General features: G+C 36.9%; 1 protein-coding gene across 1 annotated transcript in view; it reads left to right on the top strand.

Annotated features, from left to right (window-relative positions):
- Positions 1-26,263, top strand: part of PCCA (propionyl CoA carboxylase, alpha polypeptide) — a 321,407-nt gene that overhangs the window by 121,738 nt on the left and 173,406 nt on the right. Inside the window, exons 8-11 of the mRNA XM_009997976.1 lie at positions 4,794-4,830; positions 11,068-11,146; positions 17,831-17,933; positions 22,347-22,441. Of these exons, the coding sequence (XP_009996278.1) occupies positions 4,794-4,830; positions 11,068-11,146; positions 17,831-17,933; positions 22,347-22,441 (314 nt within the window). The remainder of the gene's footprint in view (positions 1-4,793; positions 4,831-11,067; positions 11,147-17,830; positions 17,934-22,346; positions 22,442-26,263) is intronic.

Genomic DNA, 26,263 nt, shown 5'->3' with positions numbered 1-26,263 from the left:
ACTGAAAGGAATTAGGTAGTAGTTGCTTAATCCTGAAGTGTCTGCATCATAAATTCCACATAACTCAGCCTTACACTAGTTCTGATTATTTCAAGAGTGTTGATGAAAAAGAGCACAAAATTTTAAAAAAACAAACCCACAAACAACCCTGCAGTGTCATCACCAAATAAGAAAAATCAGAGTCCACAGACATTGTCAGTATTGCAGTTTCCATCAGAAAGAGGAGATTAAAATGATAGGCTAATCACTGATTCGATTACTGATTCTAGGGAACAGAACTTCTGATAATTGATATTCTCATCCTTGCTATGGATCTAAATATGTGCCTGTGTTTGTCCTCTGATCTTCTTCCTGTGATAATGTGTGTTTTGCTCAGATGAATATCTGAGTAATTAGGTCATACAAGATGCCTGATCTTTGGTTAGAGTTCGATGTACTATCTTGCCAATTCCGACTAAGATAGGAAGGGCAAAGCTGTGTGATACCAGGTATGATCAGAAAGTGACACACTAGGAACTGGAGACTATAGGTTTTCCACCATTCTGTGAGACACCTATTTTGGTCACAGAGCTTTCAAAATCTTCAAGGGCTCTTTTTTCTAGAGAAAGAAAAACTTTAAAGGTCCTAGGAAGGAAATAAGTGACTGCTTGATACTTGAGCTGATTAGAGGTGGCTTCATCTTTATAGTGGAGACTAATAAAGCTGGAAGAAAACTTCATTCATGCCTCTGACAATGCTGGAAGTTAAGGAAGATCAGTTGCATGTATTCTTTGTGCATGAATAGTTAAAGTGAACACAGAGTAACAACTTCTGGAGGTTAGTTATTCAATGCAGGTCTACACTGAAAATCTTTGTTGCTTAGAGAGTTGTCCTGAGGAGGCACTTGTTAAATAGTTCTGCAGACACACAGGTCCTTCATCAATAAAGGGTGTTTCCCCCCTCTTATTTATGTTGCTTAGCACTTACATGTAGTAGACACTGGAGTTGCTAAGCTTTTGTAATGATGCTGTGGAGAAGTTGCATGCAGAAAAACTCCCAGTGAGTGGAAATTAAATCATAATTTTAAGAGAAGGAGAACCTTCGATGGTGTACTTCAGAACTTGGAAGGATTTAAGAGGAGGATGCTTGGCATAACAGACAATGAACTGTTCTCATACAGGCAAGTGCTGTAGAATAGAAACTGATGAAAAGTAATTTTCTTCTCAGCCCTGGGTAAGTTTCTCAGTTGGCTGAGGGAAGGGTTATCCAGTCCACGCATGTAAGGAACCTGAGTCTTGTGCTGTCAGCCAACAAAAGCATACATAGATAGTTAAATTAAAAATCTGTAAGTACAATTATTTTCCCAAGACCTGATTTGGAGAAATAGTAAATAGTGGAGGTAAACAGTCTTAATAAAAATAATTTAAATCAATGTGAGAAATGAATATATTAAAGTTAGAGCTGAGAATATGTATCGTCTGTATACGAGAGATGAGGAATAAGTGGCAAGAGGACAGTGGAGGCTGAGGAGTTGGTATAAGGAGATGTGAAAAACTGTCAAAGGAACAGCAAGGGAAGAAAGACTTTTATATAGTTTCAGCCAGTTTGGTTTTATGGCTGTTACGAGAACACTGCTCAATGTAAACTCGGAAGACTAATGTCCTTGGGTGTCTGTCCACTATAGTTTCCCAGATGTCAGTAGACAAGTTGAAGATTTCAGCAAGGCTGAAATGAATTTACTGTGTTTATTTACTGTATTTAAATTTCATGTATCTGTTTTGGTTGTATTCTTGCATTTGGGTGCTAACATTGTTATTAAATGATCACTGTATTGCTGGACATGAACTGGACCTTCTCTAAGCCCAACACCCTCAGCCATGAAAAGTATTATGTAGTTCTTCTTAATACAGTCTTTTAGAGCACTAAAATTCTCTTGAACAACTTTATGTTGGCATTCCTCTACATTAGAATAGTTTTACTTTTTTGTCTCCTCCTGCTGGTATCTGGCAGAGGCATGTACATGAAATTAGAAGGTTAGAAATTCTTATTCTACAGGAGTATTTTATGTCTTTTTAACTTAATGAAATCAGTTATTTGTAAAAGCGCTGTGACATCATTTTATAACTCTTATGGTTTTTATAAACTTGTACTATTACTTTAGCATTTTTATTTGTACAATAAAAGGTGGTGCTAAAATTATATATTTCTTTACAATCTCCAGTTTATTTTGGAAACATGGTAGTGTAGCTAATGTGTTTTTGGAGGAAACAGGCAGTAAATCATGGAGATAGTTTGCTTTTAAAAGGTAATGCAAAACGTTGTTAGTACCAGTGTGGTTTTGAATATTTAGTACATATGACTTATGTGTTATGTGGTGTCATAGCATTCAGTTTTTAACCCCTATGGCAAATCTCTTATCTATATCACAAGTTATTTTAGATTTTTAGTGCAAAGAACTGCCCTAACTTTTTATGAGTACTTAAACCGCTGCAGTATTTATGTAATCTGGAAGTGAAATGCATGATACTAAAACATACTTTCTTAGGGAAAAAGATAAAAAGACTTAGCAGAGATTTCAATGTCAGCTGACATAATTTGTTTATTAGTTTTTTTAGTCTTGAAAGCACAACATGTTTTTATTTTCTATTTCAGAACTGCTCTTTGATGGCCAAATAATTTGAATATACATTTATTATTTTTTTTACTTTTTATCTCGTAGAGTTTGGGTTCTAATATATTAGAACTGTAAATTAAAAAGGTGTTGAAGTAGTGTAAATTAATAACTGTGCTGGGCAGATGACTTCAGTCCATTCAAGCCAGGACTGAGACAATTAATGCTGTTGATATGATGCCGTTTATTATTTGAAGTTGTTGTATGCATGTATAAAAATACGGTGGCAGTGAAAAATTCCCCTATAATGATTTGCAGCTTGTCTTCCTGTGGACTGCAATGTATCAAGTTAGCCACTTGTTTGCAGGTAACTAAGTGAAAAAAAAAATTTAAAAATCGCCCTGTTTGCTTCCCCTCCTCTTAATTCTATTTTGCAAATATATGAGTCAATTTGCAAGAGAAAAGAAATGTAAAAGTTTCCTTCTCTACTATAATCGTGGCTCTTCATCAGTCATCACTCTTCCTGCATTTTGTTCGGGAGGTTCTAATTGTCTGCATTTGGCAGGTTTAACACTTCCTGACAGAGAGGCTATTAAGGGGAAGTATTCTCGCATAACTGTCACAGGCAGGAACAAAGAACCTTCAAACTCAATGTGTGGAAACCACTAACATTCTTAAATGACCCTTTTCATGCATTTTATCCCTTTAAGCTAAAATTTGGAGGGTGCAGGGTCATGGAAAGCAGCAAGGTGTAATAAAACAGTAAACCCTGATTTTTTATTTTTATTTTTTAATTATTTTTTTGGGGGGGAGGTTTTTTGCTAGATTTATCTCTTGACTTAAAAACAATTGTTATTTGGAAAAATCTCATTAACAGATGTGACTGGAGTAAAAAGACTTAAAAACTAATGTTGCTTTCAGGACTGCTTTGAACTTAACAAGCACCGATTTGTGGAGCAGACTAGCTAATGAAAGGAAATTAAATTTTCTGACAACTTCCCCTGCCAGCCCCCTTATTCTTCATGGGGCTGTTACTAGGTACTGAAGACTTTTAAAGAGGATTTTGTTTTATTATCGGACATAAATGAACCAGGTATGAACATTTCTTATGTATTTTTTTAAAGTTCTGACCTGGGTTCTTTTAAAACGGATTGCCTTGAAAGCTTAAAAAAATATCAGGTTTCATTTTAATGTTCATAAGTCAGCCCCCATAAGTTTCAGACACACTTAGCAGCTGGTGGTTTCCAGACATTACTGCCTTCACTACAAATGTTTTAATGCATGTGATGGAATAGTATACATATTAGCAAGTTTGGATGGAATTTTCAAACCTAACCCATGCCACTGTAATTTAACCCTTTTTCTTTCAAGTATTGTATCATGGAAATACGTTGTAGTTAGAAGAAACCAGAATTAACTAGTGCAGGAGAAGAGATTTGTTTGTTTAAAGTTACCAGTACTTTTGGTTTTTACTCTGTTTCCTAGGACTTTTTTTCTGTACCAGGCTATAGTGGTATGAGTCAGCTGAAGCAATTGGTGGCATCAACAAGAGTTTTTTTGTAATTGTCATACACTAGTAATGTGCAGACTCTTAAATGGAAACAATTATGGTGAATCCTCTCACTTCAGATACAGTTTAAAATGATGTGTTTAATGTTTGTTCTGTCTTTCGAATGAAAAACTCGAGTGAAATGCTTGTGTTCTTTCTTCGGTAGATAAAAAAAAAAAGGTCTTCAAAGAAGTTCTGAAAGTTTTCTGAACTCGAGTCACTCCCAAACAATAGAGAATCAACTCCCCCTACTGACAACAACTGGAAAAACACAAGAAATACCTGTGAGGACAGAAATAAGCTGGCAGTGGACAAACTTTAGCGATCTGATTTATGGTCCATTATTGATTGTAAACTTCTAAATTCTAGCATTAAATTCCTACAACTGCAGAAAATAATTCTGTGATCCTGGTTGTGTTTCCTGTCAGCTGATTCCTTGTTGCTTTGAGTTTCTCAGTGTACTAATGATGAGGTAGAATTTACATTCCACTTATGGTATTAATTTTACATTCCTCTGGCTGAAAAGGGTCAGAAGGTTGTAAAATCAAACATTAAATGAATCAGAGGAGACAGTAGTGCAATATATGACTGCCCTCAGGACATAGTGCAATGGCTGATGGGATTAACGTTGGGTCTCATTTCCTGCTTTTACAGGATGCAGATGAAGCTGTCAGAATTGCAAGGGAAATTGGTAAGTTCTTAAATTAGCTATGGTGGGATTTGTGTGCCTCTCAGCAGACATGGTTGACTAAATTGAATGTGTAATAAGTAATCCCTATAGAACAAATAATGTTTTAATAGTTTTTAACTTCCCTGTTGCCTATAGGACTGGAAGAATCTAGGCATTAACGCCCTGTCTCTTAAATAATCACTTCTTAGCTTTGCAAACTGGACTTTACAGAGCAAGTGCAGCCATGATTTGTAGAATGGACATAATTTGCAGTAATGAGTAGCTGGCTAAAGGAATTATTTCAAAATATACCTGCAACTGGACGTGATTGAAGTTAGGCATGGTTCATTTCTCTTTACATAGTGGCTGACACCAATGATGTTACGATCTTCATTCTTTATCACTGTGTGGAGTGCAATTAGCTTGAATGCCATCCAGACCACCAGCCTTTCTTCTGTGCTTTCTGGAATAAAGTCATTATTCAGCTTCTGGATATATTACAGAATGGTGAAAAGAGCAACCAGCAAACTGTCTGGGACTTATTTTGTTGAAGGTTAAGTGTAATGTGTTTAATGAGTTTTGGCTTTTATTTACTGAAGCTTAATATTAGGGAAAATATTTAACCATATGCTTGAAATTACACATTCTTAAATGCTTTCTAGAAGAAGAATCTAATGCATTAAGATTTTTATTGAGAGTTGTTTTGTTGGGGTTTTTTTTGCATTTTCATTTTAAGAGAGAGTAGCCATGACAAACTATTTAGCTTCATCACAGATACATAATTCAAAAGGCTGTATCTGCATTTGGAGCTTCTCTTCACAGATCTAGATACAAATACATCCCACTTGTGTCAAAAGCTATGGCTAGCCCTTATGTGCTAAATAGAATTTGAAACTTACACTGCTGCAGATGACTTTTTGTCATTTTAACACCTTTCCACTTGGAATTTACATTGGGATTCTTACTCTGCACTGGATAACTGCCCTGAAATCCCTCAGTGTAGGCTTGGCTGGCTTTAAGGCTGACTCAATTGGAGTTGGAATTTCTTTGAGTCAACCTTTATGTCCTTGTAGTGTGAAATCAAGTGATTACTGGTCACTGGCATGGGAACAGAAGGAAAAGGAAGAGATTACCAACCAAACTGGAATATTTGGGAGAGGACTGTAAATAAAACTGATTTTAATCCTGAAAAAAGGAATATGTAGTATTATGACTAGTTCAGTTTCATTTTAATAGGCTTCCTTGCTCTTGTGTTTTTTAAAGATCTTGTACAAGTATTTTTAAAGCAGTTTTGGTTAATGTTAGACAGAAGGCATTCAGTGGCTTCCTAGATACTCTTTAACATGTATTCGTGCTTAACACCAGAAGAACTTGGAAGAAAATTCTGTTGGCTGATTCTCATCTTTGATATTGGTAGCATTGTGGAGGTCATAATATCAAGATAGTCTTAAATCTGTAGATATTGAAGTAAATTACAAACAGCTAGGTGGGGCTTTATCAAGATGGCAAATTCTTAAGCCATTTTGATACAAAAAAGGCTTGTACTATGATGCTCCATAGTCATAGTTATGGAGCTTTAAAAAAAGCTTTCTAGCTTTTTTCCCTAGCCGTGTTTTGACCAATTGATCAGTTTGGTTAAGCTGTCTAATCATGGCAACTGATCAGAATAAAAACCCCATTCTTCCAACTATGCTTAAGTAAATATTAATAAAAATGAATCGTGGGTCAGCACTTAAAACTTTAAAACATTATGTAATGTTGTCTTGCTTCCTGTGTTGTTCTGATTTTCTCTGCTATGTTCTGGCCAAAGCTGAGTAGGAGTGGAATGTGGCACTTCATGACACTGCCTTTACCTATCTCGACGACTTATTAAGGATACAAATTTTGTTAGTGAGTAAAACCAACCTTTTTCCCCTCATTTGGGATGTGCTCTCCCAGGTTGTAAAGACACAATGTGACAGATACTAGGCTAAATCAGGAATTAGAAGTAGTTCAGGCACAATTGCTGTATAGGCTATTTTCTATAGTCTCTTTTTCTCTGTTAGTCTTTGTGGGCTGTTCTTTGCTTGTGATCTTTTCTGTGGTGCTTAGTCACTCTTTTCCCATGCTACTTTTAAGTCTCTAAGTTGTACCTTAAGAACCTACTGGCTTCTTGATTTCTGAAGCATTGTTGAAACTGCTTAAAATGTTACCCTTAAATTTGCTTCAAAGAATTTAATTGCTATGAAATGCGGGCAGTTAAACTAAATGACTACTAATGTCTATGGAAGACTGAAGAGATGAAAACCAAGTTTTTGTCATGTTTCATTTGACTCTAGTTTAATTAGTAGTCCCTTGTCAATAATGCATGTTGAAAAGAATCTGGTATTGCCACCTGCAATACTGTTCAAACTAATATGGCACAATGCATTCTGTTGTCTACTACCTGCAACTTTATAAAAATGGTTAAATTAAAAGCACAGTGGCAAAGGGTGGATACTAAGAACTGTGGAAGACCGGAAGTTTGTGTACTCCTTTTTCCATTCAGATTCTCAGAATTGTAACTGCACTGGAAACAAAGCAGTCCTAACTTGATTACCTGTTTAACAGAAAAAGTTTGCCTGATGATCTTCAAATTTTGACAGTTTTTTTACATTCCTGTCTCCTAAGATCTTTTTAGACCAATCCTTCAGATGTGTCACAAGAATGTAAACCTATAGAACAAGAGTAGTTTTTATTCTTACATGCAATTTTGATTTTATGTAAATTGCTACCTAATTTGAGGGAGGGGTGAAAACCTGACACCTACTTAAAATTATGTCTGCTTTGTGAAACTCCTAATTGTTTTTGTTGTGGATCCTTATAAATGTTATTAGAAATTGTTTGTGTGCGTCTCCATTCCACAGCTAATCCAGCTGAGCCATGTGAGTACACTTCAGCAATTTTAATTACTGCTGGAGAGTACAGAAGTGGTTAGGAGAATGATGAGTAATGTATCCTGATCCCAGCATCCTGTACCCAATATGTATGCAAAACTTAGATTCTACAAAGCCTTCCTTGTCTGAGCACGCATCAATCTTTGCCATTGGCCTCAAAGTACAAGTAATGTCTAAAGGCATATTTGAGCAAAAGTTCAAGTCCTCTTTATTTTCCTGGCAAATCGTCATCCTAACTTGGAAAAGACTGGTGCAAAAAAATAAATAAATTCCTTCTCAGCCTAAAAACCTGTATATATCTTTTCAAAGCAGACCTTAATTTTATTTAATTTAAAAAAACCCAAACACTGTAGCATCTCTCTGGAATCTTTAAGTACCTTGCACGTAAGTGTGATCAACAGGTAATCAATATACATAAAAGGCAAGGGAAGCAGAGTGTTCTACACTTGGTAAGTGATACCAGTAACCCATGTATCCTCTCTGGTAGTTTAACCATGAGATGTGTGAACTTTTATATTCTGTAGCATATAAAGACTCACCGAGGGTCACTGATAGCATGCCTGTTTTGCTTCTGAACTGAAAGAGCAGTAAATTAGGACTAGACTGCTTACGGGGTTAAAATCAGCAAGCCATTCAGGAGACTATTGTCAAGCTAAAATAGCATAATTAATGATGATTTTTTCAAATATGTGTAGGAATGAGTAAGATAGATTAGATGATGGAAATTGCCATTGTGAGTTTATCTTAATAAGGCTTAAAGCAATGCTTATTTCAGACTTTCAGGCTCTTGAGTTGGAGAATCTTCAGCTGGTGATAGTGTTGCCAGAGGTGTAAGTTCACTAGTGTTACCTGTCTTGCATGACAGTCATACAATATGTGCTTTTTGCTTTATTTCAAGATAGCCAAGGAGTTGTCTGGGAGCCTGGCAGATGCTAAGAATCTGGAAAAGCACCTATAGCATAGATAAATTGTACTTGTTTAGATACTACATAAACTGCATTTCATGAAAATGAGTTGACCTTCACTATTCTCTGCTTCAATCTACTCCTATTTTTGCCCTTTTATCTCCGGGATTTTAGACATCTTGAAAAACCCTGGTATAGTGCTGGATCAAACCCATTGTTACTCTGTGACTTATCCCATACCCTTCTGTGGGCAGCATCAGATAACTTATACAAAGACATAAGAGGCACTCTAGCAAACTTATTTGCATAGCTTTTTCATCTTACCCTTATACCTAGTAACTAGAGATTACTTTAAAGCATGAAGATTTATAACCTTTTGGTCATCCCTGCCTAGAGGAACTTGATTTGTGCTCTACGTATGCTTATCTGCAGCTTTTAGCCTCATGAATGCTCTGTAGCATTGAGGTTCCACAGTCTAATAACACGTTATGTTGGAAACTCTTTTACTGATTTTTGCTCTTGGTTAATTTAATGTTCTTCTGTACTGCTGCTGTTTTCCTGTCTTCCAGTCAACACTACTGTCTCTTATGTTTGTATCATGCCTTTTTTTGTGTCTACTTCAGTCTTTTTAGAAAAAAGATTTTCCAGATCTTACTGGTTTTAATTATCTTCTCCTGATCCTACTTTCAGTCAAATGACTTCAGGGAGGAGGTGGTTGTACTGTATCACTGTCACTTGACAAAGCAAATGTAGATCTAAATGCCAGAAAGAAACTGTAAACATTACACATCAGATACCAGACTTGATAACTTATATTGGGGACCATATACAAATGTACATTTCTGTTCCCAGATCAAAGCCTCTTATGGAATGTATCTTCAATTTGCAAGGACTGATTGGCTCTTCTTGCCAGACAGTATCAGCTGGTCTGATATTTCACTTAATGTTATGATTTTCATTAAACATACTGGAGAACAAAGGCTTAAAGAATTTTCTGCTATCCTAGAAATGTCAAACTTTCTAATCAGATCCCCTAATTTTCAAATTTTACTACATTCACGTAGAAGAAAGGTGAAGTTCACTGTTCTGAAAAAGAAATTGGTTTAGGAAGTTGTTTTGAATTAAAATATAGTATTACAAGATAAGCAATCATTATTAAATCTGCTTTTAAACCACATAGTTTGTTACTGTACTTTCCTAGCTTTCTGAAAACTAGGGTCCTGCCTCTTACCCATGTTTTAGGGTATCTTGCTCTGAGGGTGAAATTCTTTCAGTTATGCCCAATGTAAATGCCAGAAAGAAACTGTAAACATTACACATCAGATACCAGACTTGATAACTTATATTGGGGACCATATACAAATGTACATTTCTGTTCCCAGATCAAAGCCTCTTATGGAATGTATCTTCAATTTGCAAGGACTGATTGGCTCTTCTTGCCAGACAGTATCAGCTGGTCTGATATTTCACTTAATGTTATGATTTTCATTAAACATACTGGAGAACAAAGGCTTAAAGAATTTTCTGCTATCCTAGAAATGTCAAACTTTCTAATCAGATCCCCTAATTTTCAAATTTTACTACATTCACGTAGAAGAAAGGTGAAGTTCACTGTTCTGAAAAAGAAATTGGTTTAGGAAGTTGTTTTGAATTAAAATATAGTATTACAAGATAAGCAATCATTATTAAATCTGCTTTTAAACCACATAGTTTGTTACTGTACTTTCCTAGCTTTCTGAAAACTAGGGTCCTGCCTCTTACCCATGTTTTAGGGTATCTTGCTCTGAGGGTGAAATTCTTTCAGTTATGCCCAATGCTGTCAAATGTATGCTGCTCTTTTTTTTTTTTTTTTTTTTTTCCTACTTTTCAGTTTGAGGAAAATAGTTTTCCATTATAAAAGAAAATTGGTGATATTTATTCTGTGATATTTATTATTACATATCTGAACAGCACAACTCCTTTATTTAAAATGTACTTCATCAGAAATGTTGATAAGATACAGGTTTGCTTACTGACTCTCTTGACTAATAGCTTATTAAGATCATCTGCCTATTTTTACTAGTAGTATTTTAAATAATTTTCTAACAGCTATAGCTTATTTCAGCAGTAACAAAGGAACAGAACTTGTTCATGAAGAAATGTGAGCTTCAAAAGGTCAAATGCCTTTATACATAAATCAACTTTGTTACTTGGGAATAATTCATTCAGTGCTTTTTTTAGTATAAATGAAATGGAGAAGACAACCTTTCTTGGCTTCAGAAATCACTACACTGACAGCTAAGTCTTGAAAAGAAAAATCTCTCCTCTCCCTCCAAACAAAGTGTTTTAATAAACGAAGTTATTGTCTTCTGGCATTATTGGACATGTGGTCAGTTGTCATGTTCCTCTGACCAACTGAACAAAGTTTGAACTTCTGTCTAATTGTTCCCCGCTGTTAGGCTACCCTGTCATGATCAAGGCCTCAGCAGGTGGTGGTGGGAAAGGCATGAGAATCGCTTGGGATGATGAAGAGACCAGGTGAGATGCTGTCCAAAAACTTGCCTTGATGAATGCTGCAGTTACTAAAGTCCCATTAAGCCACTGTGAGCTGACAGTTGAGCAGATACGAAATGTTAAACAGAGAAATTGGATATTATTTGGTTTTCTCCCTTTTGTATAGCAAGTCATGTACTTTGGGAGTTTGTCTATTTAAAATTATTTTTTGCAATAACCTTACAAAACATGATTCATTAATTTCAGTAAAAACCCAACACTTAAAGCTGCTTTTAATTCAATGACAGACTGTAGATGTAGAGTGTAAACATTTTGTTGTGTGCCTTTCAGAATGCTGATTTTCTGTGTGTTAGGTGGAATACTTACTGGCCCTGATTCTCAAACATGAATGCGTGCCATTAGTTCTGTTAAAGTTGATGAGACTGATTATTCATATGTGGAAACACATACAGTGTTTTCAGAATGTGCACTAATACATTGCATATTTCTGTGTTTAAAATATTTGTCCTAGCAAGCTGTTGTGCTTTTGCCTGTCTCTTAATGGATGTCTGAATCCTGAACACTTCAAGATACTTTGTTATTCACTTAAAGTTTTACAGTCCATGTTGCAGAAAAACGTGTTAGGGGATTTTTCAGACTTATATCAAAAAGCCTATTTGATCCAAAATTAGATAACCTTTAAAATATTTCCCTTTTCACATGGAAAGAGCAGCACACATGCTGGAATCATCTGAAAGTGCAACTCAAGTTTTCATTAGTCACCTGCAAGATTTTCCTGTCACTTCTGTGATGTATGAAGTTTTTGTTTGTAAAAACCTAAAAACTGGAAAAAAGAATAATGAATGGTTAGCAGTTAAATTTCAGATTTAAAGAAAACATGATGGTGGCTTTTTGTACTTTGCTACCTCTAGCCTGTTTATATTCAAATCTAAGTAGGAAAATAAGGCTTTGTGCATTAGAATTAAGATCTAAAATAAACTGATTTCTTACAAGGATGCTTTGTTCCCACTGCTTTAGAATCCAGAATTACTGTCTTGATCTTGTTCAGGCAGCAATTGTGTCTGTTGGACTTGAAAGGAAGGCATTAATCTATTTTTTTTTTCTCAGAGAAGAGAAAAGGAGCTTGAGTAAAGTAACTTTAAAAATGGAAAACTGGATCTAAAATAATGATTACTGATTTGTTTTGGAGAAAAGTTATGGTTATTGTTTAGAAAGTCACCTCGAGCTGATGGGTCTAAACAGAAGCCAGCTAGAGATGTTCTTCTGTACATTTGCTTAAAAAATTAATTTAGAGGGTATTACTTTGACCCAGTGATATTTAGTGATATTAGTTTGAGATGCCTGCCTTGTTTATGGGAAACCTTTGAAATGCCATTCACCTCCTTATTTGCCAATGGTGCTCTTACTATCCTTTTGGTTGGTTACGCAAGCCTTGTTTTTACAGGGTAGCTTTAGAAAGTAATATCTAAAAAGTGCTAAGAGAAATAACACCTAGACTGAGTCATAGATCGACACGGGTTAGTGATCCTATACCAAGGAGAAATGCTTCTTTTAGTATTTACATGTATGCTGCAATGGAGGTAAAATTAGGTTGGTGAAGTACAAGGGAAGATAAAAGTGAGATTGACAGAACTGAAGAAAGAAACAGATTTACTTTACATTTGTATATGAAATAAAGTGGGTTCCACTGTTCCACAGTTGTTGCTCTTCATTGAGATGATACAGCAGGATATGTGGGTGAACTACTAGCTAATTTTATTTTGTAGTCTACTGTAATTTTCTGCAGTTTCCCACCTTCATTCAGAAACTACTGAAGGGTTTTTTTTTCCTGGTGATGCAATCTTCCAGTGTCTCTGAAGGAATGGGCAGTGGAATTGGAAGAAGTTAATTGGAATAATATGTAAGAAATAATTCTGAATCTCCCACCCTCCAAGGGAAAGGAGATCTGAAGTGTGCAGTATGAGAGGACAATGCTTTATAAAACCTGAACAGCATTCCTCATTTAAAGCCTATATATAGAGTTTTATTGCCTCCCCAGAGCAAAAATTTGGTCTGCAAAAATAGGAGCATATGGTTTTGGCATCCTTGGTCTGTCCTGCACAGGTATGTGCTGTAGAAGTGTTCAGGATTGTCCTGAAAGCAGGGTCTGCCACTCAATGTTTAATAAGCTGATCCACACACAGAGTCAATATATTTGCTTTGATTTCCAATTCTGTGCAGAAGAGGGACCCAGAGGGTGTCCAGCAGAACAAGCTCAGCTTCCCAAAACACAAGGACTACTTTTATACTCAAAAACATGTAAAATTACTTTATCACTAACTAGATTCTATAGCTTGTATACATGACTTGGTTAATTCTTCACTTGCATTTAAAGTGGCAGTGCTTAAAACTTTCACCATGCATGCTCAAAAAGAGTAGGGGGAGTTTTGTTAGTAGCGATCCCTTTAGCCTATGGGTGGGTATTTTAGTATGCTAATAGTGCATTAACATATTAATGGTATGTTAATACAGCCATAGTCAAGATAGGTTGTGGGGAGTAGGAAGGGACTTTGAGGCTCTGCAGAGGGATCTGGACAGGTTGGATTAATGGGCTTAGATCAACTGGATGAGATTCCACAAGGACAAGTGGTGGGTCCTGCACTTGGGTCACAAGAACCCCATTCAATGGTAAGGCCTTGGGGAAAAGTGCCTGGACAACTGCCCAGAGGAAAAGGACCTGGGGGTGCTGGTGGACAGTGGCTGAATATGAACCAGCAGTGTGCCCAGGTGGCTAAGGAGGCCAACAGCATCCTGGCTTGTATCAGGAATAGAGTGGCCAGCAGGACTCGGCACTGGTGAGGATGCACCTCAAATACTGTGTTCAGTTCCAGGCCCCTCACTACACAAAGGATATTGAGTTGCTGGAGTGTGTCCAAAGAAGAGCAGCCAAGCTGGTGAAGGGTCTAGAGAACAAGCCCTATGAGGAGAGGCTGAGGGAACTGGAATTGTTTAGTTTGGAGAAGAGGAGGCCAAGGGGAGACCTCATTGCTCTCTGCAACTACCTTAAAGGAGGCTGTAGAGAGGTCAATGTTGGTTTCTTCTACCGAGTGAATAATTGGACTAGAAGAAATGGTCTGAAGGAGGAGGTTTTGACTCGATATTAGAAAGAATTTCTTTACCAAAAGAGTAGTCAGGGGCTGGAATGGGCTGCCAAGGGAGGTGGTGGAGTCACTATCTTTGGAGGTATTTGAAAAGCATGTAGATGTTTTGTTGTTTTTTTCTTTGAGGTGGTGGTTGGCAGTTGGACACAGTGATCTTAAATGTCTTTTCCAACTGTGACAATTCTGTGATTTCTCAAGAGATCCTTGATTCCATCCTCTTCTGCTACAAGTAATTCCTCTTCTTCAACCCATCTAATGTGTGTGCTGAGAAGTTGTCCCCAACTTCCATCGGAAACCTTCCAGCTTGGCTGTGGTAGTCTATGTGCATTTTTGAACAGATGTTGGGGAGGTTAGTTTCCTGTTAAAAAAAACCTAACAGACACCCCTCTCCCAACCCACTAAGAAACCAAAAACCCCACCTCCTAACAATCCACAGCCAAAAAAACCAAAACCACACAGATACACAAGGTCTTGGACACTTTGAGTTGCTTAAAGAAGAATTTGTCCAATTTGTCAGCTTGAACAGGTAAACTGTTAACAAATTTGCACTGCCCCATTACCTTTATTGGCCTCCTTCTTGATCCAGACCTTCCAGCTCTCATCTTCTTGTCCTATCCCATGTATTTAACCTATCCTTTCATGGAAATGGCAAGCCTGTCCTGCTGCCTGTCTTAAAGATTGGTTAGTCATTAATTGCAGCACTGCAGTCATGTGACCTATCCCACTGTGCCAGTTATATTCTAAGGATGATGTAGTTCTGTGTCTGCATGCAGGTTCCAGCTCCAGTCTGTTTCCTTGGCCACATGTCTCTACATACAGCTGCTTGAGGTGAACCTCTTGATTTTTTAAAAACTTTTTTTTTCCCCTTCATTATTTCAGGCTTTGACTAGTGTGCAGCTCCCATCAGCGTGATCCACCCTGTCCCTGAAGAGAGGCAGTGGTGGTCACTGGATGCTTTAGGCATGGGCTGTGGTGGCCTTTCAGGACTCCTGCTCCAAGCCCAACATGGATCAAGGCATCTGATGTATGATGGGTACTCCTGCAGCTGGATTGTGGAGTCACCATGTGTACTGCATGATGTAGCACGCTCAGCAGTGCTTTACCGTACTGGCTCTGTCGTGCTTTATCTCTCCCCAGGTTGAGTCATCCTTGCAGGAGGCAGCTATGGGCCTCTTTTCATCCTAAAGTAATCTATCAATCTGTGAATTGGGAAACAGCTAGCAGAAGCTAATGGAAGTACCTAGAAGCAGCAAATCTGTATATAGAGGGAAAAAAACTATCCAACAACTTGCCACTAAAAGTTACTGAGAACCTAAGAAAAGCCTTATTTCAGCAGAAAATCTTGTCTGAATAAAGAACTTGCAACAAAAATGCCCACTCCCTCCCACCCTGATGGATTGTCTACCACCAACTCCTTGTGAGAAATTACCAAAAGTAACTCCTGCCAAAGCCCCTGCTAGCTGCTGCTGTTTGCTGAGCGTACCAGCTCAGCTGGTGTCCCTGTACCCAGTAGTGTCAAATGGACAGTCCGTCCTCTCAGTTCCCTGTCTCTCCATCTAGTGCCGCTGGTTGGCACTGAAAGACTCTGAAGGTAGTCGTGTTAGTAGGCACTTAGTGTGGGTCGGTACAGAGCCCCTGCTCACGAATCCTCTGACCAGAAATCCTTTTCACTTGGAGTCAGAGCATAGAGATACCAACAATGATCTTTATGTAGGTGAGGTACATCAACCTGAGTGATTGTGTCTTGTCAAAAACATCAGGGCTTGATTAGACTGTGGACAGCATCCTGCTTGTATCGTGAGCTGTCTTGGGCCTAGACCTAAGTTCCCCTGTGCTTCTCTTCTGCAGTTAGCACAGGCAGGAAAGTTTTGGACCTGGTCATACATGCTGGTGCATGGGGAGCATCTTGCAGTGAGGTTCTGTTAGGCTGTTGGTTGGTGAAAGGACAGCATTCCAAATGCATGTTTTCTTCTAGTCTAAACTACTTAAAAAAAAAATTGTAAATATTCATAAAGTGACTCTACTCCATCTCCATTTGATAAGTATGATTTCTTTAAATAAGGTGAAGCGTTTGTGGTAATTTTTATCTCTGAACAAATGCAACTGCACAGATTTGTAAGATGCAAGCAAGGTCAGAATATCTGTTTGAGACAGTCATTCCTGTTACATATAATTTAAAAAGGTTTACAGATATAAGTATTAGATAATTAGGCACCTGACTTTTTTGACAAGTATTGCAGTTTTGATTTCTAATTAGCACATACTTCAGTGAAGTAAAAATAGCTAATTGTGCATAAAACTTTGATGGAATGTTTACAAAAGGCAACAGAACGTTTGATATAGGAATTAAAATGCTCTAAATCTGCTTCAATAAGATCTAGCACTGTATGTTTGTTACTTCACTTTGTTTTTTTGTAAAGATCAGTTACTGTACAGAATAAAAAAAATTGATGTCCCTTTAGTTTCCCTGCCCATGCAGGGGGTTGGACCTAGATGATCTGTAAGGTCCCTTCCAACCCAAATAATTCTATGATTCTATGAAAATTATACGTTATAGCACAATATTGAAAAAAGGTGAAGAAATATCTTTAAATATACACATCTCTTTACGGTAAATTTTATCTCATGGTTCTATAGTTTGGTTTTTGTGGAATTGAACTAAAGTCAAGAGATGGAAAGCATGGAAACTTCACCTCAGCTGTGCTGTACTTCTTATTCAGGACACAAAGATCAGCCTTTCAGTAGTCAGTCCTACAGAAATTTGCCCCAAACTTTTCATGTGTAGCAGCATAAATGGGACTAGTAAGCCTGTAGAAAACTTCTGTGGAGCCTTTGAGTCCCTGAATTATGGTGCATTTCACCCTGAGAAAGCTGTACATTAAGTAGTTTGTCAGTAGTTATGCCCCCACAGGAGTAATCTTTCTGCCACAAAAAATAAAGTCAATAAATACAGTATCTGACAATCTTTGAGTAATCACATTCATTAAAGAGAAAACAGAGGGAAGCATACAGAATGCACAATATAGCAGTTATAATTTAACGCAGGGGAAAAGTAGTACAGCTGGTATACTCTATAAAGTCAAGTACTGTGTCTTCAGGTTCTGTGTTCAGTGATTGAATTTACAAGGTCTGGAATATTCTGTCTGCAGTTCCTTCATCTAATTAATGTGCAGCTAACCTCTGCTTTTCTTGAGAGAGCTGTAAAAGCTTCACCTTTACTTCTGTGTTAACAAGTGCTTTGTAGTTAATGTTTTAAAAAATGTGATTACTTTATTACTTTTACAGAAGAAAATGCCAACAAATTAATACAAATAATTGTTGTAAATGCTCAGACTGTGTAAACACTCTGAAATTGCCTATGCTTTGGGAATGTAGTTTTTTGTCTTTGTAAGAGAAAGAAAAAAGAGATACTTGTTAAAGAATCAAATGCAAATGGTAAAGCTTGGCTTTTGAATGTCTGTGTTAATGAAAGCTGCCAGATAACTGGAATGAATACGTGTTCCTTCTTGTATACTTCATAACTTAAGTTTTAAGATACAGATCAATAATTTTGTTTTCATTATTTAAGGGAAGGTTTTAGGTTTTCCTCTCAAGAAGCTGCTTCAAGTTTTGGTGATGATCGTTTACTGATAGAAAAGTTCATCGATAATCCTCGTCACATAGAAATCCAGGTTTGTATTATTATTATTTGTTATTTAGTTAGTAAGATTTGAATTCCTAATCAAAGTTCAAAATGTTTCAAATACTCTGCTAAACAAGACCTAGAATATTGTGTTTTCCTGTGTCTTGGGCTGTTGCTGACACTACAGGGATATCATGCACAGTACAGCCTTCCTGTTTTTATTCTTTACCCTTTCTTTAGCAGGAAGACAATGGACCGTGCTCCATTTGTTGGGAAGGGGAAAGGTTGTAGGCATCTGTCCTGAGGGCTGGAGCTTGAACTATGGATTCTATGGATGTAGGAGTTCAAGCAGTGCTGTGCTTAATGTTTTTGTGCAAGCTCTAGGTGTTTTTGTCAGTATTCTGGATTCAGGTCTGAAGTATCTAATGCTCCCTGAGAACTTAAAAGGATTTGTGTCCCATTTTGGGCAGTTTGTGGTTCAAAATCAGTTGCATTCTTCTTAAGTTGTAGATTGTGACCATTAAATCTTACTGGATCTAGTGTTAAGCCAGATGTGCTAATACAAAACAAGACTTACTTGTTTCAGGCTCTTTAACATAAAATATGATTTAAAAATTTGTGATGTGTCTGATTTTATGTAGGCGACTAAATAGGTTTGTCAGTAGCCTTAAAATAATCTTCCCTGACAAGAAATCTACAATGACATATGTCGGTTTCCTCAACAGAAATTTCATTTATATCTGTGCCAAAACACAAACTTGTTCTAAGTTGTGGCATGTTTTCTTTTACATTGAGAGCCTGAAGTATTTAGCAGTTGTTCAATAACTGAATGAACCAACAACAATAAATCTGATAATGTGGAATGGTTTGAAAGAGATAAATATTTAACATTTTTTACTCTGTCAGGTATGTACCCACTCAAACCTGATACTTCCAGTGTTTTTATTTATTTTAGATTTCCATATAAAACTTGTCTGTGCACAGGCTAGCTTATAGCATATGTGAAATGAAGAAACAGTATCTAAAAATGAAGTTTTATCTTCAAACAATTCTCTTTCAAGGGTCACAGAAAGGTATACAGGGAACATGTAATTTCAGTGTTGAACTTAGGTTCCAAAAGAGGTTAGATTGCTGGAGCATATTCCTGTATTTATTTTCTTGTCATGGCTAATAACTTTTGGCTACCTATGTCTTTATTCCTTCTTTTTTTGTTTTGTTTTGTTATTTTTTTTTTATATGTAGGTCAGTACAGTTTAATTACCTATTCCTTTTGGTCCTCACAGATTTGGAAGCTTCAGCCGCTTCCTACTGACTATTAGTTGACTTAAGATAGATGAGACTGATTCCTCCATACTTTCATGAACTGGAAACAGATTTTACATTGTGTTGATTCCTTTAGGTTTAAAAAAGTTTACCTCAAAACAAAATTACTGTATTTATGAGCAGTTGAATAATTTCACCTTTGCTGTTAATATTTTAGAGTTTTATTTTTAAGTGTACAGTGAATGGTTCTTTCCTTAGACAAGCACTTTCATGGAACCTTTTAACAATATCATAACATGTAATTTTATGTTCTAATCAGCTTTAGGACGTTGACCCTGGTTAGTTTTCGAACTGCTGAATATACAAACAATTTGAGACCAGATGCCAAATATTTATTAAGTTAGCAGTAACTTTTATGTAGAACTTTTTTAACATTCTTACATAGCTCCAAAGCACTGGTACTTAAAATTGTTAAATACGGGGTTTCCTGTGTCTAGCTATAAAACAATCCCTTTGTAAAACATGAGAACACTGAAACAATTAACAGGAAAATAGAATCCAAATAGACATTATGTTTGAACTGATTTGAAGTCTTGTTCTCCTGAAATACCTGATATGAAGGACCTGAGTTTAAAGTAAGAGTACATGGTATGTCTATTACTTGGCTTAATAACAGTCCTACAACCGGAAACAGAACTTAGCTGAATCATCTTGGAGAGATTAAATTATATTTAAGTATAGATTAAGCATATAGATTTGCATAGCATAGGCGAATGCCATAAGCATCTAATCCCACAAACCAGGATATTTTCTTTTAGGAATGTTTAGATACTTAGAAAAAAGCCGTAGTTGTGGCTTGCATTTTTAGCAAGATCTGTATTGGAATCTCACATCATCTTAGAGATTATGATTTCAACGTTCTATAAATGTCTTCTAAAATAATTGTTTTATGCAGTATCTTCTTTAGTTTCTGCTAATTAAAACAGTGGACCCAGAATGAAAGTAAAAGCCTAACACTAGCTGTTGTTTAGCTTATTCTGTTTTTAATTACATTTTCTTAGTGAACACTTATGCGTATCTCTCTCTGAGCCACATTAGCTGCTAATAGAAGAATCATTTCTTTAAGATCCAGGTTGCAGAAATAAAGTAGGATACAATAAATGTCCTGAAGTGAAAGAAAATATTTATTAGTTGGCTTGAAAAAGGTATTGCATTATACCCTTCAGGAAAGTACAGAGAGAAAGAAAAGCACAGAAGCTATTTTTTAATTGAAATATTTCAAGAGTTTTTCATTTGTTTGTTTTGGTGAGACTCAGTTCTCTAGAAAGTTGTAGGCTTTGTAGCAGTGAAACAGAAGTGCTCACAAGGAATCATTCTACTTTCTACAGGACCGCAATTTTTCCATCTGACTACCATGCTGTGCCCTTGAGGTACTGTTTTAATATTAAAGGCAAAAAAAACCAACAAAAGAATTAAAAAAACCCTTTTTTCTTCCCAACTTAATTTCTTTAGAAATGTTTATTTATAGATGGGATGAGTTGGGGCTTGTGTAGTAAGTTGTTGTAGATGCTGCTGGTGTGTGGTGTTTTGTTTTGGTGTTTTGTTGGGGTTTTTTTTGTGGTTTTGTTTTGCTTTTGCTTTGTATTAGTCTCCTGTTAGAGAATCTGGCAGTTGGCTGGAGTACCCTGGTGCTGCTGCTGCAAAGCCTCCCCTGAGGCAGGGAAGAGGGTTCTGGGACACAGTTTAGGAACTCCCTAAGTCATCGGTTTTGTAGAACTCTTTAGAGGGGATTTTTTTTGCTTAGAAAGCTCCCTAACTTTATGGGAGTTCATAATTTCTGAGGAAAAGAGAGTTCTGAGCGCTCTGGATCTGGTGCTGCATGATGCGCATGAGTTGTCTTCATCAGATCAGCACTCGTTTTCAGTCACATCTACCCGGATTATTCATGCATCAACTAACATTGGTGTCATAGATGTAAGAATTCATCTTGCTTAGTGCCATATTCACTCGTGATGCTACAAGGAATAATAAATAATACACATTTCGTTGTAAAAAATGCGAGTAGATATGGTTGAGTTCATGCAGTTTGAGGACGATGGTCTCCATTTTTTATCGTCAGTTTTCAGTGTAGAACTGCACTATTAAAGAATGAAGCATGAATATGGGCACAGGTTCCCACAGATCAGAGCAGAAAGGTAAATGGAAAAAAATGAATTAGAGGGAAAATTTTATAAGGAAGAAAGGGAGCAGGTGTGGTCTGCAATGAAAGAAATTGTTCCAAGAATAAGTGTAGACTATAACATCATAAGATTGGAAGAAGTCTACTAGAATTCTCAAATCCAGTATCCTGCTATTAGAAATGACTGCAACATATAGTGAATTTCATAAAGGGATAGAGTTCCTTTTCTTACCTTTCCTTCCAGTTTGAACTTGCAGAATCAATTGAGAGTTCTCTTATGCTGAATTTGAGTTTTTTCCAATGTGTAATTTAGGTAGTTGGATCTAGATACTTGGCTGAATGTTTCAGCTCTTCCACAAACTGAAGCTGCAGCCAAGAACCATAGTCAACATGTAATTTTTAAGACAATCCATGAAACTTTGACATTAATTTCCATTGAAAGTATGGAGGAAGTAACAAATTTTATTCTCTTTAATGTAAGATTGCGATGTTTCTAAACATCTTTTCTGCTTTATTAAAGACAGAGTGCTGTGGTTTGCTGACTAAGAAGGCTCCATTAGCCATTGTTTCTGAAAACTTCTGTGTGTAATTCAAGAGCAAAATTTGGCATCCTTTGAGATTTTTTCTCTCCTTTGTTGACACGGGATTGCTTGGCAACATACTTCTGAGTTAATTTCATTATACAATTTTTAAATGCTTGAAAATATAGTTGAATAATATTTCAGTCTTTTGATTTCTGAACTTTTGGAAGCTTCTCACAAATTTTGGAGTGAGTATTCTTTTCCCATGAGTAGACGTTGTGTAGAGGCTTTAAAATAATTCCATTCAGAATATGAAACAGCATTCAATCATTATTTCACATACAATTAATTTTCTGTACTAGCATTTTTTTCCAACCTTTATTTCTAGACTGGAAAAAAAATAATAAAAAAGTTGAAGTAACAGAATACTACATAATAGTATAATGTCAAAAGGCCATATGCATACAACTCTGTTAATAACAGCATGTTATTTTTTCAGATTTTGGCAGATAAGCATGGTAATGCCTTGTGGTTGAATGAAAGAGAGTGCTCCATTCAAAGGAGAAACCAAAAAGTTGTGGAGGAAGCACCAAGGTATGTATCCTAGACTCATGATACAGCTGAAAGCAATTTGGGAAAGCTCCTGATTTTATTTATTATAGAAATGCAAGCAAATGTTATTCTATTAAAAACTACAACAACAACAAAAAGTTTAAGTTACAGGTACTTGACTGTAATGCAGTTTTGATGTACTTGAGGATGTTTTGATCTTGCTTCCTGATGTCTTTCTGTAAGAAGAAAACAAGTGTGTTAATTTTTTTCGTGATCTTTTATAAAACGGATACGTAGTATACACAACGTGAGATGGCTTTCTTAATATATCTGAGATCTTTCCTTTTCTTTGCCATTTAACTTTCTGGTTTGAAAGTAAAATAAAAATTGATTAAATATTCATTTTTAGATAGCTACAGATATTTGACTATGTTATAGTAATTGAGAGAGGTCCAGATAATACTGGTTATTTATGTTTGAAATGCGAAGTACTGAATACTCTGTGCCACTCTGAGTACCATTCATGGTAGTGAACTGTAGATGTAGGTGTCCAGTCACTCAAAAGTACTAAATTATCTTAATCCCACTGATTTCAAATGGAGCTGAAATAAGTTGTTTCTGTGCAAGGTATGATCTTGCTGTGTCTTCTGTTGCATAGCATTCATCAGAGCATATATGTAGAAGAAGGGTTAGAAGGAAGTTCTCATTTCAGAAGAACAGCCATAACTGTATCACTAGACATAGGAATTCGCAGTGTAATGTGTTCACAAACCGGGATGGATTTCCTATTATTTTATAGCACAGAACTATGCAATGCAACAATTTAGGACGTGAGGAAAAGCACATGGTTCAAATTATGTTTCTTTAGAGGCAGAATATAAGTTAATGTTGAATCGTAATTGTGAGACTGCCACTGTTTATGCGCTAAGTTTTAAACTGAAAAACATAGTTTAAATCTAAGGATACAAACCCCCTAATAAAGGCTTAAATAGCTCTTGTTGCTTCTAGGTAGTGCTTGTGGATTTCTTGGAGGCCTTATGCTTAAAGATCTTACTGTGTTTTCATTTGTGAAATGTGAAGTCTTCAGGTCTTGATATCATGTGTGTGTGTACGTGTGTACCTAAGCACTTAAAAGAGCTCTCTGCCTCAGTAGTATTTGTAAGGCGCTGCCTGTCACTACTGCCTGCTTGTTTTCCATGCCTGTGTTCAATTAAAGGGGGCAATATGTCTTTCTCTCACTAGCCAACTGTGATCAGAGTATTTTCTTTCATCAGAGATATCAGCCTTTTAACTTTCTTGGGCTTCTCTGTTGGAGTTGCCAGTAATTTTTCTCACCCCTTCCTATAATTTCACAAAGAGCATGGATAAGTCACTAGCTTCCAAAATTTGGTATGAAAACTCTTCTTTCTTCTTTTTGTTGAATGTTTTAGACTTTGCCAGACTTCTCGTGACAACTGTGGAAGCATTATATGCCTTTGAGCCACTTGCAGCTGGCTACAGAATCCATTTATTTACAAAGGTTTACAAAACCGTTGCAGATAAGCAGGCCACTAACTTGTGTGAGACAGTGTAGGGAGTCTAAAGTCTGAAGTTAGCCCTTTCCTGTCAATGCTGTTTCAGTTAGTCTCATTGATTAATGACTCCTGGAAATACTTTTTCATATACGGCTGGGTGGAGGAAGTACAAAGTAGGAAGTCCAGTAGTCCTTTTTTTCCCCTTCTGTTTTAAATGGTAGTTGCCATTAAGAGCTCTGAGAAAGGTTGATTATTTTTTTTTTCTTTAATTTTGTGATGCCCAGGAGGTAGGAATGCTATGGGCTAACAAGTTGGGTTTTTTTTGTACAATTCATGGCTTTTGTCTCTGGCCTCTTCTCAAGCCTGTTTTGATTTGCTTTTTCCTATGATGTTTTTTCTAAGTATCTAATTTAAGAGGCTGATTGTTGAGGGCCTTTTGGACTCAAGAGTAAGCTCTGTGATTTTCTTAAAGCAAAGTTTGCGGTTGTTGAATATATCCTGATGGCATTTTTCCTTCTTGAATCTCCAGTTATTCCAGGGAAGTTCAGACTCTTGTAAAATAAAAATAAAAATCCCTCTTTTGAGGAGAGAAAGCTCTTTAGTCCATACCCTGATGAGGTAAAAGTATTCGAGGGAGCCCTGGTGGTTGCGGTGGTCAGCCCCCCAGGTGCAAATAGGAAACCAGAAAACTTTGCTTATATCTTTCTAACGTAATCAGTTGTCCTACTCTATTCTGGGAAGCACAGACAAATCTGATCATCACCAGTTTTTTAGTGCTGAGCAAATTCATTGCTGTGCAAAACTTGGTGATTTAGAGTAACCATCTTTGCCTATAGCTTCATATCTTTTTGGAAGATGCTGTTGGCATTTCTCATTTTACCACAGAGACTGAAATTTAAACAGATGCTTAAGATTTAATAATCTCTTATTGTTCCTTAGTTCAGTTTTTATTCCTCCTCTGCCCAAATTATTTTCCATTAATTTTCAGAGACAGCTGCTATAGAACAGTGTCCTTTGGCAAGAAAAAATGTGAGAGTGTGGTTGTGTTTCCCTGCATGCTGGAGTGATTAATAAGGGATTTTTCCCCATGTGGAGAAGCAAGGTGCATAAGCTTATCAGCAAATTCTCTGATCCTTAAGTATCAGTTGAAAATAAATGGATCAATGGAAGGTAAATGTTACAGGAGTCTTAGCTGACTTCCTGTTCAATAACTGGAGCTCAAAGGAGTGCTCTTAAACTTCACTTAGGTGAGAGCAGATGTCCTGTCCTATTTCAGAACCTGTTTAAAAGCTTTCTAAAGCACTTTAACTTTTGCCTCACTACTTGGGTAAAGGAATGTCCATCTTTTCTGACGCATTTGGCTATCTGTACTATTTGATGTCCAAAGTTAAGATTTTGGAATACTGTTCATCAAATAGCTTGGGTTGGTAGGGATCTTGAAGATCATCTAGTTTCAACCCCTCTGCATGGTTAGGGACCTCCCACAAGTCCAGGTTGCTCAAAGGCCATCTAGCCTTGTTACAGAGAAGTGCCACACAATGCCTGTCCACTTGCTGTGATCATCCAGCACTATGCTGTGCTATAGTAGTTGAAGAGATTAAACATTTGATCCTCCATGGAATCATAAAATCATTTAGGTTGGAAAAGACCCTCACAATCATCAAGTCCAATCGTTAACACTGCCAAGTCCACTGCTGAATTTCCCCCGGATCTACATCTTTTAAATACCTCCAGGGATGATGACTCAACCTGGGCAGCCTGTTCCAATGCCTGATAAACCTTTCAGTGAATAATTTTTTTCTAACAGCCTGTCTAAACCTCCCATGGCACAACTTGAGGCCATTTCCTTTCATTCTGTCACTTGTTACTTGGGAGAAGAGACCAAGTCCCACCTCGCTACAACCTCCTTTCCAGTAGTTGTAGGGAGCAGTAAGGTCTGCCCTCAACCTCCTTTTCTCCAAACTAAACAATTCCAGATTCCTCAGCTGCTCTGCAGACCTCCAGACCTTGTTCTCCCTACCCTTCACCAGCTTTGTCACCCTTCTTTGGACACAGTTTAGCACCTCAGTGTTCTTGTAGTGAGGAGCCCAAAACCAAACACAGTATTTGAGGTATGGTCTCAAAGTGCTGAGTTTCAGGAGACCTTGTGTTAAAGCTTGTCTCTACATTTTCAGACCTTTCCTAGATGAGTAATGAGGGAACAGTGCCTTCCTGTTGTGTTCTGTACTAGCATACTAGATCCATATTAGCATCTGAAGTGAGCAAGTCCTTAGAACTTGCTAGTTACCTGCTTATTCTCCTTCGTTGTCTCACTTTCTTTAAGTGATTCCATGTCCTTTGAGTTAAACCT

Source organism: Chaetura pelagica, unplaced genomic scaffold (assembly GCF_000747805.2).
Source record: "Chaetura pelagica isolate M959 unplaced genomic scaffold, ChaPel_1.0 scaffold123, whole genome shotgun sequence".
NCBI classification, from domain to species: Eukaryota; Metazoa; Chordata; class Aves; order Apodiformes; family Apodidae; genus Chaetura; species Chaetura pelagica.
The sequence above is the reverse complement of the archived record's forward strand: the minus strand, read 5'-3'. Positions and strand labels throughout refer to the sequence as shown.